General features: G+C 38.5%; 1 protein-coding gene across 2 annotated transcripts; it reads right to left on the reverse strand.

Moving 5' to 3' along the window:
* Window positions 1-650: 650 nt before the first annotated feature.
* LOC111333731 (uncharacterized) lies at window positions 651-14514 on the reverse strand. 2 transcript variants are annotated; one of them, XM_088748685.1, is made up of 6 exons: window positions 14419-14514; window positions 14069-14328; window positions 12414-12483; window positions 3254-7597; window positions 2901-2931; window positions 651-2188 (listed from the first exon to the last, which is right to left on the reverse strand). In XM_088748685.1, exons 4-5 carry the CDS (start codon window positions 7552-7554, stop codon window positions 2910-2912), a joined length of 4323 nt encoding a protein of 1440 aa, XP_088604811.1. In that variant the 5' UTR covers window positions 7555-7597; window positions 12414-12483; window positions 14069-14328; window positions 14419-14514; the 3' UTR covers window positions 651-2188; window positions 2901-2909. The 2 variants fall into 2 exon arrangements, with proteins under 2 accessions (XP_088604811.1, XP_088604812.1); XM_088748686.1 differs by lacking the exon at window positions 12414-12483.
* Between the last annotated feature and the right edge of the window lie 1555 nt (window positions 14515-16069).

Below are 16069 nucleotides of genomic sequence, written 5' to 3' on the forward strand. Positions count from 1 at the left end.
AAAATGGTAAAATAGCTCCGACAACATACCTTCATTTAGATCTGAGGTCGAACAGCTAATTAAGCAAAAATTGAAAACCATATTTACGCAAAATCAATATCAGTAACACTGAGCCGTTTCGTAGCACGGCGAAATTAATATAGGGACTGGTGTCAAAATTTATCTGGCTTTAAATTACAAATGAACAGAAATAATGGACACTAACTATTTGGAAGTCTTCGTAAACTCATCGACAATTCATACCGGCAAACGTTCTCATAGTTTTAAATAAAATAAAGCTATGGAGATATGATGGAAGCTGTTTCTCTGATGACATTTTTTGCGTTAAATTAAAGCATAACCAATTTCAAAAGGATTCAAGCTAAAAAAAAAAAGATTTTAAACGACACGAATATAACAAGAAACACGCGATTACCGATAACGAAGTGCAACAAGGGTTCACTTCTTAAACTGGGGGTTTTCCTAAATAAATTATAACCTGCTGGCCTAAATAGTTTTCATTGAGCTCTAACCAGAAAAATGTCGAATTTATGCTCAAAACTGAATTTACTTTACAATCAATGTCACGTTTACGGATACGTACTCTAATCTTTTTACTTATGCAACTCTTCCGTTTTTTAGCACAAAGACACTAAGAAACTTTCAATGACTGTCTATTAAACTTGTTAGCGTGCTTTGTTTTATTTCTATTCCGTGACTAGCGAATATCCGCTCGTAGTTAGCTGCACAAAGCATTATTCATTTCTATTTCTCCTACGTCAAAGTGTAAGAACTAAATTCGCCTTCTATTAGCACGTAGTTCAGTTGTGAGGAGTCATTGTAGCGAAACCATTTTGGAGCCTAACGGAGTTTAGGAGTTCTCTACCACGGAGTCAAGATCCGATGTAAGTTACGCTTGTAATATTTCTCATTTTTATCTTTTCTAGTTTCGCCCTATTCGTTTATTCGTAGCCTTTCGGTTTTCCTACCATATCTAATCTACTGCCATCTCACATGGCATTTTTATAAATCTAGTGATAGTCGCAGATTGGAGAGAGTTCAAGAAAGCCTAAGGGCTGTATTCAAAGATATACACTCCACTATGAACGCTTACTGAAGAAAGCTAATTTACCTTCGCTAGTAAACAGACGCTTACAGGATATATGCATTTTAATGTACATAGTTAAACACAACCTCAGCCCCTTGACTGATATTTGTAATATATTTCAGAAACACATCGCTTCTTATAATTTAAGACAGGCCGACTTTTCTATTCCTAGATACAACACAATAACTTACGGCAAACATTCAATACGCTAATTAGGACCTGAATTAAGGAGTAAACTGACAACTTATGACAGATTAGCCACAACATTAGCTCGTTTCAAAAACCGCATACGTAAGCGTGACCTCAGCTCCCCATTAGATGATGACTGCAGGGGCTGTGCTCTATGTACTTCTTAATTCATTTCATATTTTTTCATACATGATATGACTTAATTTTATTCTTAAGTAGGTAATATTCTTTGTAAATAATTTTAATCCATTTTATTTGAGTCCCCACATTAGTATGGGATATCTCCCAAACTAGAAGGTTCTTTGACACGTTAATAAAGTATCTCTCTATCCTTCTATCGAACCTTCATGTATCCGTTCTATAGTTTTTACCGCCTGTGCTGTACAAAGACTGCTAGCTTAAGTGCATAAAGATTTTGATGCTGCTACTTTTCTAAAGTTCATCACTGTGGTTATACTGACGAACTCCGGTGCACAACACCACATGTCTGCGGCATCGGGAACGAGATAATCAAGAAAACTGGTCAATGACCAGTTATACTAAAATTTCTTTCTTGCATGACTAATTTTCGGTTGGACCACTTAATTTCACTTTGACAGCGATGTTGGAAAAGCTTCCAGATACAAAACAACCTTGGACAAAATGCCTTGGAATGTAAGTAAAAACAACAACTATAGGCATAAAAAATAACTACAGAACACGATTGACTCGTCCATTTGCCCTCCTAGTGCTTGGCAGAGTTGTACGTAAATTCATTGGTACTGTGCGCGTCTGTGACAGCAAGAAGTAGCTTTTCTCTCCGCATGACTTCTAGTTCACTGTGCTGTTGTCTCTCGTTTATAACACTGACGAAGCAGTACCGACTGCCTGGAGGGTTCCTATGGCAGAGTCTGAAATTTGTTCATCACTTCGCTGAATAACAAAACCACGCAAAGAATAAGAAACAAGTGAGTCAACTGAATCATCCTAGAAGAATGAAATGTAAAAAATGCATATAAAATTACGTCACGTCTGTTGCGTTATCCCCTGAATAAAAGGGATGAGTCAAACCAAAATCAATGCCAAAGTCTTGGCACACTCTCCTACTTTATTAGGTTCTTCTACAGCTTCAATCTCTCCCCCCCCCCCCCCCCCCCACACACACACACACACACACATCTCAATGTTGCGCGGTGTTAACAAAATGTTCACTAATTTCTTTCAACACTGTTTTGGGGGAATAGGGAGACTTATGAGTAACTTATAAGAGGTGAATTAAAAGATTTCTGTTTATTGTGTTGAGTCGAAGGTTTTCGATTTCCTGCCAGGGAGAGGCGTGCCAAGTACTTTTGCCACTCGGGTAGTTCAGTATGTGAGAATATGCAAGCACCCTCGCCATGCTTTCCGTGAATTCAAAGTATGGATAGAAAAACCAGACTTAAGTGCATGCGACGATGTCATGATAAAATTGACTCTAAGAGCGAACGCTTAACACTCTTAGCATTGTCTTCAAAGGGTAGCCTATATCATTTCGAGAAACACCCATTTCCTAAGTTCTGTTTCTCGTACAGAATGTTAAATCACAGTAAGAAATGTCGAAAATCTGACACACAGTTTGTTTCGAGTCCCCTCTCTTATCACTGACCTCTCATTTTCACTGCTGTTTCTTTTTCAACCTGCAAAAAAATATATTAAATATATCAATTGCAGCAGATAAATAGATTTCTTTTCAATTACGTCACCCTCACTGCCTACGCATCATAATGCTTTCACGATCACTGCGCGTGCAAATACGAAAGCAGGCTCTATCCTTAGGTTCCCTACTCGGGGTTCGCCCATTTGAGTTGTAGAGAAAAAAAGTCTTGAGCGTTTCATTACGTGGGTATTTCGTTAACTAATATAAGCTTTTAAGAGAAGATGTGGGAAATCAACGACTGCAAGTAACTACCAACTTTCATTGGCAGGAAAATAATCAATTATCTTCATTACCAAACTTACATTTTCTCCTTCGTCTTTTCTTCACTTTGCAGGTTGTTTACCTGGATGATTCTGAAATTTTTCTCCGTACTAATTGCAGCGGGTACGTCAATCGCAATCGCATGGTTCGGCAGACAGGTTACCATGCAAAACGTTCTGAACACCCTTGTCAGAACACAGAGCAGGTCACGGGTCCTAATATTGAACAGACGAAGACCATAATCCAGTGAGGTATCCCGGCAATCAATGACACATTCCTCATCACTGACGAACTTACAGTCAAACAACAAAGCACCTCTACAGAGAATGGAGCGATGTTCCCCAGAAGAGGCATCGAGAACAAATACCTCCTGATCATCACAATCACTGCGTTTCGCCGAGAGCAAGACAAATTCTTCTTTTGGTGAGAACATCCCTGGGAGACTGTAACTATGCAGTAGAGAATCGTGCCATTCCTTTTTCCAGATAATGCCTTGACCATTCGACAGCTGAATGGATCGTCGGTCCGTGGATAGCACTTCATATTTGCTGTTACATGCAATGGCTTCTATCCCCAAACTTTCAATGGTTGATTCATATTCGTCACGACAAAACGGGATACGTTCCTTTATGGCTGTACTTCTTGAATCTAGGATAATCACCTCTTTATCTCTAGTCCCTACACATGCCACATGATTTCTTGACAGCAGAATCACATCGGTAATGTTACACACCTGTGACCAAGAACGTATAAAATACGACAAATCAAAATCCCACAGTTCGGGACGGCCAGAGTCTTTGGCAATAATAACACCTTCCGCTACAGGCGTAAGGCACTCCCTCCTCGTAAGTCCAATCTTCCTTCTTGCTTTGAGGTTTCTCGATGGAACGTTCCAGGCCATGATTTCCGTTCCGTCGGGAACTTTGGAAATGACGTAGAGAATCTCTCCATTTAACGAAAATGCTATCTTCGTGGCTGTTGAATAGTGTGGGTGGTATGCTGAGTTGGTGAAGCTACCTATCTCGTTCACTCTGAACATTGCCACTGAGCGACTTTTAGGATAAAGCCTCAAGACAGTTTCCTCAGAAAGGACAAAGACAAATGCCCCCTCTACAAAGACTGGGTGACCAGATATGGTCTCAAAGATACAAGAGAAAGGATCTCCTAACAGAAATCCGATTGTACCGGCAGTTTCATACTCCCAAGGTTTATATGAAACCTCACAAGACGCACGACCATCAAGCGAAAATGTGTCTTGGTTGATTCGTTTGATTTTCAGCTTATAAACGTTATGAGGTGGTGTATTGCTTTCGTGCCAACAGAGGAGAAACTGATTGTCATGGGAGAACTTAATCATTCCACAAACGCTTGGAATGGTATTTTCTGCTAGTATTCTAAACTTGTTTACTGTGTCAATCAAACAAATCGAGCCGGAAGAATGGGAAACTGCCAGCATCCTACCATCAAGAGAACAAGCGAACGATAAAACATCTTCATCCCTGCGAATATTAGCAACCTGAGAACCATTTTCAAGACTCCACAAAATAATACATTTAGCATCATCTGGACAATCTGTTACAATCGCAACCTCGCCGTTTGTATTTAACAGTGAACAAACAGTGAATATGCAATTACTTTCTGGAAAAAGTGGTTTAAGATCCCCGTCATACGAATAGGCTGACCTAAGCGTTCCTGGTAGGACAACTTCCTTAAAAGGATGAAAAACAACTGAACGGTAGCATGAAAAGACATCAGAGGAAGGCGACGTTCGATACGTGAAGTCGCCAGGTGAATATTGTTTCTTTACTTTACTGGGGCGTTTCCATTCTAATTTGCCACTGCGAAGCGACCACAGGTAAAGCATCTCATCTTTACATTCACACACCATGTACTCAGACTGCGGCGAGACATCGAAACAGACCACTTCAGCTGAGCATCGAAAGGCGGCTTTGGGAGCCTCCTCATGAACATCCTTGTGAAGGTATTCCATGAAGGTAATGATCGGGTATTTCGTGCTTAGAAGATATGATGCCTGGGAAGACAGTTGCGGTTCTCCCTCATTCAAAACGGTTTGCAGGACTAAATAGGGAAGACGTTTCAAACTTTCGTGGTATTTTCTTAACAAAAGCAATAAGTTATCCAACTGAGTTTTAATTTCTTCAGGTAGCACTGATAAAATGGCCTGTTTTTGACTACATACAATGTCTTCAGCTGCCGCTGCGTGATCCACGCAGAGTTTAGCGCAAACGAGCTCCAAGTCTAAGACAAACATCTCCACTAATGCCTTTCTATCCTCTGACAATACATCCTCAAGCATGTGTGTGACACCATGTTGTAGGGAATAGGTTTCAGTGTCACTGAAGTTTTGTTCAAAAACACCGCGATGCTTAAGACGATCAAGTTCCTCAGAGCAAAGTTTAGAAAGAATACTATGACCTTCACTCATATCTAAGGTAAAGTCGTGCTGTCCATACGAAGAAGTATCGGTCAACCAGTCTTTGGCCGACTTGTGGAAGAACTTGACCCGGTAATCTTCAACTGTCAGAAGAGTTGAAATGCAAGAAATTGCCCTCATAAATTTACGTTTACTAACAGCTGTACTAGTGTCCAACAGGAACAATTTTGCAACAAAAGCAACTGGTAATGGTTCTCTCGAAGCTGTAACTGCACTAAGGAAAGCAAAAAAGTGCTCCTCTCTAATCTCCAGTTCCTTTACGAGTTCATTCTCTAGACGTTTGAAATAGGACGCGTAAACAGATGAAATACCAGATGGCAAATCGTTCTCTAGCAGCTCTGGAGTGACAGGTGCCTCCATTTTGATTACAAAATCAACTAAATAGTAAGAAAACAACATTACTCCTTCTGACTTTTCCACAAGATAATTCAAAACATCCTCTTGAATTTCAGACTGCCCCAGTTTGCAATTAAAATAATGGCGAATGTCTTGTAAGTTCTCATGATCACTTGGTTCAAGCTGTAAAGGTTCTAAACCCTTAAGATTATCGGCGATATTGATTTCAGGACGAGTTGTCACAAGAAATCGAACCCACGCTGGGAGTTTACAAAAATGATTAGCAATCACATCAAGCAATTCGTTGCGGCCTTGATATTCACTCTCGTCCAAGCCATCTATTACCATAAGGATGTTCCTTCCTGGGTCTTTGACTCTGGAAAGAGGTTCCGCGAGCAGCAATTCAAAGAGATCACTAACTTCCATGCTGCTGAGATCTCCTCCTAGATTTCTTGACAGAATTTCCACGATGGCAATCCTGAATTCTGGAATAATGTTAGACAGCTGACAAGCTAAAGACTGAAGCATAACCTTGGGATTCCTATGGCGTGCCTTGCCATGTTGACAAAAATGGCTTCCAGATAGTCTGTTAGCTTGTAGCATTCTTTTGCAGACAACTGCAGAGATCACAGATTTTCCCATGCCAGCCTTTCCACTAATCACCAAGACACGATTCTCAGAGCTTCTGTCATCCATCCAATTCTCCACCTTCGTCAAAATTGACAAACGAGTTCCCTCCTGATATCTTCCTGAATGGTGTTCAACATCTTTTACTGTGTTAATCATTGCGAGTGCTTTAAGAATTTTATCTTCTTCGTCCCTTCTTCTACGATTTTCCACGCTCTCGTTGGTCTCGCAAGATTTGATAAAGGTGTTTTTCATTTCATCGAACCCCTGACGCAATTCGGCGATATTTTGTGCTGTTTGTGTTTGAGATTGCTGAATGTCTATCAGCTGCGACTTGATGTCCTCTTCACTTTTCGCCCATTCGCTTAGTATTTCGATATAGTCTTCCTCTCCAGAGTGCTCTAGCTTCAATCTCTCTATGGCTACGTTATCCAAGCCAAGAGAAACAAGGACAGCACTTATATCCTGCCATAAACTAGAGAAAGCGGGCGTGTCAATAGCAGTAGTAGGCAAGTGACCATACAACTCGTTGCGGAACAACTTCACCCGAGCAAGGTTTGCCTCGAGAGAATTGTCACTTGGAGGGGGCTTTGCATTCCACCCCGAGAGAGGGGGGTAAAGTCCGCAAATCTTGGTGAGAAGAAGAAATAGAAGAGTAATATCAAACGTGTTAGAGTCTGGTGCTGCTCCGCCTGGGGGGAACAGTTTTTCCCACTGAGCTGCACGTAGGACCCTCTTCCTATAGAGATCGTCCAGGGTGGAGTAGTGGGCTTTAAGACCAGCAGAAAGATTCGCAGGAGGGTGATAGCCATCAAAAATGGTCCTTAGGGCTGTTGTTCCACCATCAATGAGAAGTCTGCTGAGCTTGGCTCCATTTACTTTCTCCACAGAGCTTGTCATTGGCGAATGTGAAGCAGTTGCCATCTTGTCGGGAACTCGTTAAAGTTCAGTGATCTTCAAGAATTTACTGTTTGGTAGAGAAAGAAGAGAATCACTTATTGACTTAACGAAAATGTTAAGGACTCAGCAAACATAGAGAGACCTACTTTGGCGGCTGATACTAAACTAAGGTCCAACAAGTAATTCTTCTTGGTCTGGTTTTGTTTGTTTGTTGCTTGTTTGATTCTTCGTTCCTTCTTTCTTTATAAAATTGTTCTCTAAGTACCTTAAGTGTCACATGTGCAATGAGCAAGTCTCCCTATAATGACACTTTGATCTCACTTACGGATCCTAGTTCTATTTATGAGAACGGTGAACAGCAAACAAGAATTCTCTCTATCTAAAGCTGTATAAATAGCTGATAATTATCTTGGACTACCAGCTTGCCAATGGCTTTATATTTGTCAGTTAAAGACAAATATGGACCGAAAAAAAGTATACCTGCAGCTAGGAATGAAACAGGGTGAATGATGCATGTTTCCCCGGTTGGAATTCTATTTCTTCAATGAAATGCTCATCGTTCAGTGTTCAGACAGTATGTACTCACAAAATCACACCTGGAATCTTCTGGATTTCACATTTTTTTTTGTGACCTTCTGGACCAACAACGTTTACATAAAACAATTAAAAAATACTGATTAAAAGTAGTTTCAAATTTCTGGTTGACATGATAAGAATCCTTACAAATTGTATTCTACTTCACTCTTTCCACTCCCACTTAAACCTTGAGTATAAAAGGGCACATAATATTATACACTGATTTGACCCCCTTTTGACACAGATGCTCAATATCTCCTCAAAAGAAATTTTAAAAACATCACACTTGTAACGTGTCAAAATCTAACCATCTCTTCACTCGTGTATCCCTAAAGAGCCAAGGAAGCAGGGGGTGTGCAGGAGATGCATAAAATCCTGGCCGAAGAAATGCGCAGACAAACAATTCCCAGTCCTCTCCACCTCCCTTAATTAAAAGAGAGAGGGTAACATCATTCAATAGATATATCACTATAGAAAGGTAAACCTTTCAACATCTAATCAAAGTACCCATGGCAAGTTGTTCCAAATAATGGATCTTACTGAACTTTGATGGTAAAATCCTATCAATTAGAAAGTGACATATCTATAGTGGATGGCACTGTCTACCCTTCATGGAAATTAAGGGGCCACCTAGCACCTTTCAAAAACGTACACAGTTTTTCTGGGTAAATATGTCATGGTTCTAAAATTACAAGGAGTTTGCAATTTCTTCTCCAATAACAACAGAGAAACTTAAGGCTCATACAGTATGCTGCAACAGTGTTAGTATATGAAAAATTATTTTTCAGCTATGCATAAATAGCTACAATCAACTCCGCTTTAAAACTTCAGTCTAATGAGATACAGAATCTGCAGCTTTATTGGCTTCTGAAAAAGGCCCTGATTAACTAAATTTTGAGCATGATGTATACCCTAAGTTAAACAAACCGCACATTTCCGACCATGTGAGATACATGTACTAGTGACAATTACTTTTAATTAATACTTGTACTTTAATTGGTCCACCAGGCTTAAAAAAATTAACAATGACAATGAAAGAAAACAGAAAACTGGTTATTCTGCTACTTTTGATAACAGGTTAATTAAATGTTGAATTTAACAGCTTTTGGCAAGTTCTAACAAGAAGTACACATTGGTTAGAGCTCCACATTTCTTTAACTTTGTAAGATATTACAATTTTTCATCAAAATATTTTGTGCAGTTTGTTAACTCAAGATAATTTATGTCATTTTACCCTGAAATTCTAGCCTGTGCAATAAATTAAGCCTTAAAGAAAACAAACTCAAAGTATTGAACTTCATTAACTTGCATAAGTCAAAGTGATCTTTCTGATCTTGGAGAACCCTTCCCACATAACTTATCAAACTAGATGGATTTAATCAAACCCCATCCTTGGATATAGGTTAAATTACCATCATAATAGTACATGAATAATTTAAATTAAACTTAAAAGCAAACTTTTGGCCACCAGAAAACTGCCATGATACTAAGAAAGTCTGAAATCAGACAAGTTTTGATTCTGGGTCATGTTCCCAGTCTCCAAAATTTGGTTTTTAAGACTTCATTGCAGTCCCTCTCTCTAGGCTCTTCCCTAAGAGAAACAGATAAACTGGTAATTGTGTGGGTATTAACTTAATGTTTAGAGAAATTTGGCATAAATTAGCACAAATGCAATTTTTAAGACTGATCCTTTAATTGCATGTGCCCATAGGGCGATTGCAACTTGTATGGTACTTGCAATGTATAAATAATTATATCTTTCCTTTTAACCCTGACTTCCAAGATCAATTTGTTAATTCTCTCCTCTAGCTGCTACACATTTCTTTACATATTTAGTTACAATAACTTGATGTTGGATCAAGATAAGAACTTCTCCCCTCATAAGTTTGAGTATTCTCGTCACCAGTGTTTGTATGGATTTCATAGGGAGAAGTTATATGTTCATCACCTCTGGGAGTTAAAGGTTTAAGTACACTCATTTTATATCATGGCTTACTGGTCCTGCCTAGGTTAACACATAGAAATTGGTTAGTCAATGGCAACCTTAATTGACTGACAATAAATTTGCCAGCACTCCAAAATTGTACAAGATGAATCATGTGATATTACTTGAAATATATAAATGACCCTGTTTTTCTTGTCATTTTGGTTCATGACTCACTGCTCCTACCTAAATTAACAATCATGTACAGAAATTGGTTAAACTATTACAATCTTGATTGATGTTGCCAGTGCTTTGATGTGGATTTTTGGTCTTGCATTTTCCCCTCAAACTCTGAATTGAAGTGTTGTTACTATCTTCTCTCATCTGTTTGCTATTTTAGAACTTTTGCATTTTTACCAGTTACCTGATGGTCAATTTGTTTTCAACTTCCTGCCCTGAATTTTAACAGTCTGCAACCAATTTTTGTTTGATTCAAAATACATACATGTACTGGCTCTCAATAGTTTCCTATACAAATATTAAAAACATAATCCCATACTATAACACATTCAACGTAACTCCATTTTTGTTAAATTTTCAAATAATATCCCCTCCCGGCTAATCATTTGACTGACTCTGTGCTTGAGTGGGGTGTGGCATTTAAACTAGAAATGTAAAATCTTTCCATGATAATTTACACATTTTAATGTAGTAGTCTAAAGGTAAAGAGTCTGCTTTTGTGATTGGATGGCTTAGAAAGTCAATTTTTACATTGTATAATGTGCTTACAAGCGAAAAATTGCTACATTCTACATCAATCATTGAACACACAAAGAATTGTTCAATATTGCGAGAGGCATTTGAATGTAATTTTGCCTGATTTTACCGGTCCACCCATCCAGTTTGACTATTTCAGTTGGCAATCATATTATGTATTCAGTTCTTGGCTTAAAGAAAACAATGATGAGAACAATAGATTGCCTTTGATTGGACTATATTGGCTTTGTTTTAGAATAATATGAGGTTCTTTGGAAATTGAAAGACTTAAGAAGTTTTTTTAAAAAAAGTAGTAATCTTTCTCACTATTATCTACCAGTTCACCTTTTGATGATATAAATCTTGAATTAAGAGAAAATTCTTACAGGTCTGACGGAGATTTTCTCATTTTGCAGTGTTCCCCTAATTTTCAGCGTAACAAGTAAAGATATTTTTAAACCTGTAGAGCAATTCTCTTACCACTTGAATTTTATGAATTTGCTGTAGTAAAAGATGGTAGAGGTGGTAAATTAACTTGTTACCACCTGAAAAGAAGAACACTCTATACATAACTTGTAAGTTATGATGTCAAGTGTTTTAAGAAAAAGTTGTGCAATAACAGAGGACTTTTTCAAGTGGTCTTGAGTATTTTTAGCAGTCAGGTTACTCAAGGTGATTCTTTAGAAAAAAAAGTTATCAAATAATTTTTCTTTAACTTTCCTTAAAATTGTTGTCCACCATTTATACCCATACTGGCAATAGTTACATGCATTGACATTTCATTGGTTCACAGTACATTTTGTGGTAGCTGAAAGCAAGGGTTTTTAAAGAAAAAAAAAATTGATAAGTAGAACATCTCAGGCATATGGAACAACTTGATACATAATTTGTGGAAAATCACCAAATTTTAAACAAAATTGACTCAAAACATTCCTCGAGTCACTGCTATCAAGGTCATAATTTGCAACCACATGAAGCAGGCTTCATGCACGCTTTTAGCGATTATCTTTTTTCTCTTCCATGATTTTTTTTAATTTCTTCAGTTTAAAGGGGGATAATTTGTACACCAAAATTACACGATACAAAACATAGGTAAAGATGTTTGTTCAAGAGCTAAAGACCATCAGACCACTTAAATAGTTTACATCTATTAAAAGCGCAGACCTCTATATGAGTATATTCAGTCACACTTCACAAAGATAAAATTATGGCAAAAGTAACTAAGATATAAGAACCTATTGGAACCTACGAGTCTATGCACTCAAAGAGAACAATAGCCTAGCTAAGTGAATAAGAAACATGAGTAAAAAAGATCTATTTGAAAGCTAGATTAAAAAGATGAGTTTTGATAGCAGTCTTGAAAGTGGTTCATTGATCAAAACACAAACCTGAGTTTTTGGAAAGTGTACAGGCCTAATCGGAATGTAGAAAATGAAATTGACACGGTCTTTGTCTGGTAGGAATACCATCTGTTTCAAACTACAATAGCATGATTCTCACTAAATTGCTTTGTTCAGCTGTAGGAGAAACAAAATTGATTTGATCCTCATTTTGTACAAAATGGCAACATCAAACTATAGGAACAAAGACCATTATAATTCTTCTTTTTCACACCCAGAATACTTACCGGTAAACAGGAAAGATAAAATATGGCCTGGACTGTGAAATCTGAACCAATTGAAAGGACATCTGGATCACTATTATGCAAAAGAGGTGTACTCAGATGGGACGTTACAGATTCATAGAAAAAGATCATTTGTAACTTATCAATTGCTTAACTTTATGACTATGGGATAATACTGGATAACTGTTAATCAGTTTACTAAAATAAGCAATAAATATATCTTATTAACCAAGCGCGAGGGCCATATTGGGAGAATATGGCGCTCGGTCCGTACAAAAAAGACTAAGGGCCGATATTCTTCCAGCACGGTCCCGAGCAAGCTTGGTTAATAAGAGATTTATTATAGGACTGAAGTACAAAGGGACCCAAGTGCGGTATCATTCGGGACCATTCGGGACAGTGCCCAGTCCAATACTGAGAGAATATTGTCTGGCAATAGAGCATTTTGATTGGTTAATTTTAGTTAATGGCCCTCTGACTGCCCGAGTCGTGTAATAAATATCAACAATCACAAGATTTGGGCCCACATATCCATAATATTGATTTACTCAGACAAGAGAACTAATGACACCAAATCTACTCAAAATTAAAGGTAAAAAAGGTAAGTCTGTATATAAGCCAAGTGGCCCATTTGGCCAGCACTTAACTGCGGTTTCCATAGCATGAAGTGACTAAAACATTTCTACTACCCTCTGGATGGGATGCTAGTCCATAGCAGGGTTACCCCCCAGTACCCATTTAAACCATTTGAACACAAGGATGAAGAGAGGCACTGTGGCACTTTAGAACACAACACACAACACAATGTCCCTGGCCAGGGCTCCAACCCAGACCACTTGATCCAGAGTTGAGCATGCTAAACATAAAGCTACCACACCTCCCACTGACTCAAAATTAGGTGAGGGTTTTTAGTTTTACTGCAAATTAAAGTAAATCTTGACCATAATCTGTGATAACTCATTTACGTTTGAAGGATTTTATTATAAACCTGGAGCTCGCACGAAAAAAAAAACACGCACCAGAATATCAATAAAAAATCATAAAAACCCCAGCTATAACTTTTCATCGATTTTCGATGTAAATCGATTGATTAGTATGGAAATTATCGATTACTACTGTGTATCAAAATTACCGATATTCAAGACAAATAATTATTATCAAAGAAAAAAAAACAACCAGGGCGTCGAGCAAAGAAAGGTTCTTTTCTGGCTGTTGATTTGGAGTTAGAAGTTGTGAGTTTATAATTCAAGGCAGTTTAGCAAGGGTCTTCCTTCATTTTTCAGTTTAAATGAAGACCCAATTTATGTCATTTTTCCTAAGGTCGAACGAAGCGTTGAAACGTGTTTTCGTCTCTCACATTCAAAATAGAAAGTTCGAAAGTCCCCGGTCTTCAGTTTGGCTTTAAAGCCAAGTAAACTCCTTATCCCGGCATTGGAATAAGTTTCGTTCGCCCAGATCAATGACCGAACTCACTTTAATTTCGTTGTTCAACCATGTGCTTCGCCGAAATTAATTTCAATAATCGAACGAGGTCCACAGATTGATCGTGCATATTGGATTGCCGAATATTTTTATAATCATCAGACCTCGGAACCGATAAACTCGACGGAAATGCATTTAAGAAAGACAAAGAGAACTAATTTTTGCTCTATACAAACCTGACTGCTGAGTGACGGGATCATCCTTTCCAAATTTTCAGTGGGTATTCAATTCACTAAAAGTGGGCCGATTTTCGATAGCGGCAGTACCGAGGTCAGACTGGAAAATGTGGAAAATATTGATAATAGCGAAATGTATCGGTGCTTTAGATACTGCACGTGTCCTGCATGCGCTTTGTCACACATCAGGCGACCAACTGCTGACAAGGAGCCGAAAAGGCGTAGTTACTAAAAGCGTAGTTACTAAAAGTTGGAATCACCTGAAACCACCTGAAACCACCTGAAACCACCTGAAACCACCTGAAACCACCTGAAACCACCTGAAACCATCTGAAACCACCTCAAACCACCTGAAACCACCTGAAACAGTCTAAAACCACAAAGGAAATCACCTGAAACCACCTAAGAAGCCATCTAAACCCACGTGAATCCATCTGAAATCGACAAAACAACTCGAAATAACCTAAGACGTCATCAAACTTAACAAACTAAAACGGACATAGTTCAAATTTATAAATACAATTAACTCTCTCGTAAGCGACCACCTCGGGTCAGGAGAAAGTGGTCGCTTATGGAAGATAGTCGCTTACTAAAGAGGAATACAGGAAGCCCAAATAATGAGAATCCCAACAAAGGTAGTCCAAACAATTCACAATTTGATCTTGTGTAACAGCCATCAAAGGCTCGACTGTTTTAATAAAAATTTGAACGTTTTAAATGATAAAATGTCTTACAGTACTGTATAAACATTATCGCAAATCGGTATCTTAATTTTCAGCATGACGCAAAGCTTCTGTATTGCTAATTTACTCTACTTTACCTCTATTTTTATCTATTATCTCACTGTCACTGACAATGAAATTAGTTTCAGTTTCACGACGCATTCCAAGATCTCGTTTGATAACAAAGGGAAGAGAGATAAATCTTGTAATTACACACTGTGTACACGTTTTTCGAGCTGTGCGGTCTGCGGTCTGCGTTTTTGAGGTCTGTGTTAACGAGACACCTGAGTTGCTTTGTACGATTGTACCAAAAATGATTTGATATAGTAGAAGTACTTTAACGTTAAAACAGATATTCCGAGATCTCGTCTGATAACATCAATGACAAAGGAATGATAGATAAATCTGGTAGTTACACACTGTATACACAAAGGAAAACTGATTGCGCACACGTCGACTGACTCAAAAGGCACACACATAACCTCTGCAAGACTGGTACGGCTCGACAGTGGAGGGTCGTAGCTGCGATATCTTCAATAAGAATTCAACTCCAATGTTTACATAGCAGTTTCGCTTACGCATTCCGTGATCTCGTTTGATAACAAAGGGAAGAGAGATAAATCTGGTAATTACACACTGTGCAGACCTTTTTCGAGGCGTGGGTATTCGAGGTGTGCGGTTTGCGGTCTGCGGTCTGCGTTCATGTCTGCGTGCTTTCATGTCATTTCCAGGTAATTTCAGATGGTTTCAGGTGGTTTCATTGGTGGTTTCAGATGGTTTCAGATGGTTTCAGGTGGTTTCAGGTAGTTTCAGGTGGTTTCAGGTGATTCCAACTTTTAGTAACTACCGCCGAAAAGGCTCTGGGCTCAAGACCACCACAACAGTACCAGTCCTGGCCTGTGCATGTGAGCGCTGAAAGAGTGACCTCTTTGACGAGCATGAGTTTCTACTTAAGTACGTCCTTAATCCAATTTTTAAATTTTTAACTGTCCAATTAACTCATCTATAGAGCATTGAACACTGCAAGACTTAATTCTGTAGATCAAATCACATGACTTACCATTTAATTCAATGACGTCACAATACGGTATCGGTATCGTTAGCGAGATCGAAGAAAAAGGTCAGTATCGTACTCGGCATTGTATTGATTTGGAAAAACTGTACCAGCCCATCCTTACAATTTACTTAGCAGTACTGCTGTCCCAAAGAACTCAGCGAAAAAATAATTCCAGAATGGACTGGACTCGGTAAGTTCTAGATTACTGGAACTGAGTGGGTA

This window comes from Stylophora pistillata, chromosome 2, assembly GCF_964205215.1.
Source record: "Stylophora pistillata chromosome 2, jaStyPist1.2, whole genome shotgun sequence".
In the NCBI taxonomy this organism is placed as follows: domain Eukaryota; kingdom Metazoa; phylum Cnidaria; class Anthozoa; order Scleractinia; family Pocilloporidae; genus Stylophora; species Stylophora pistillata.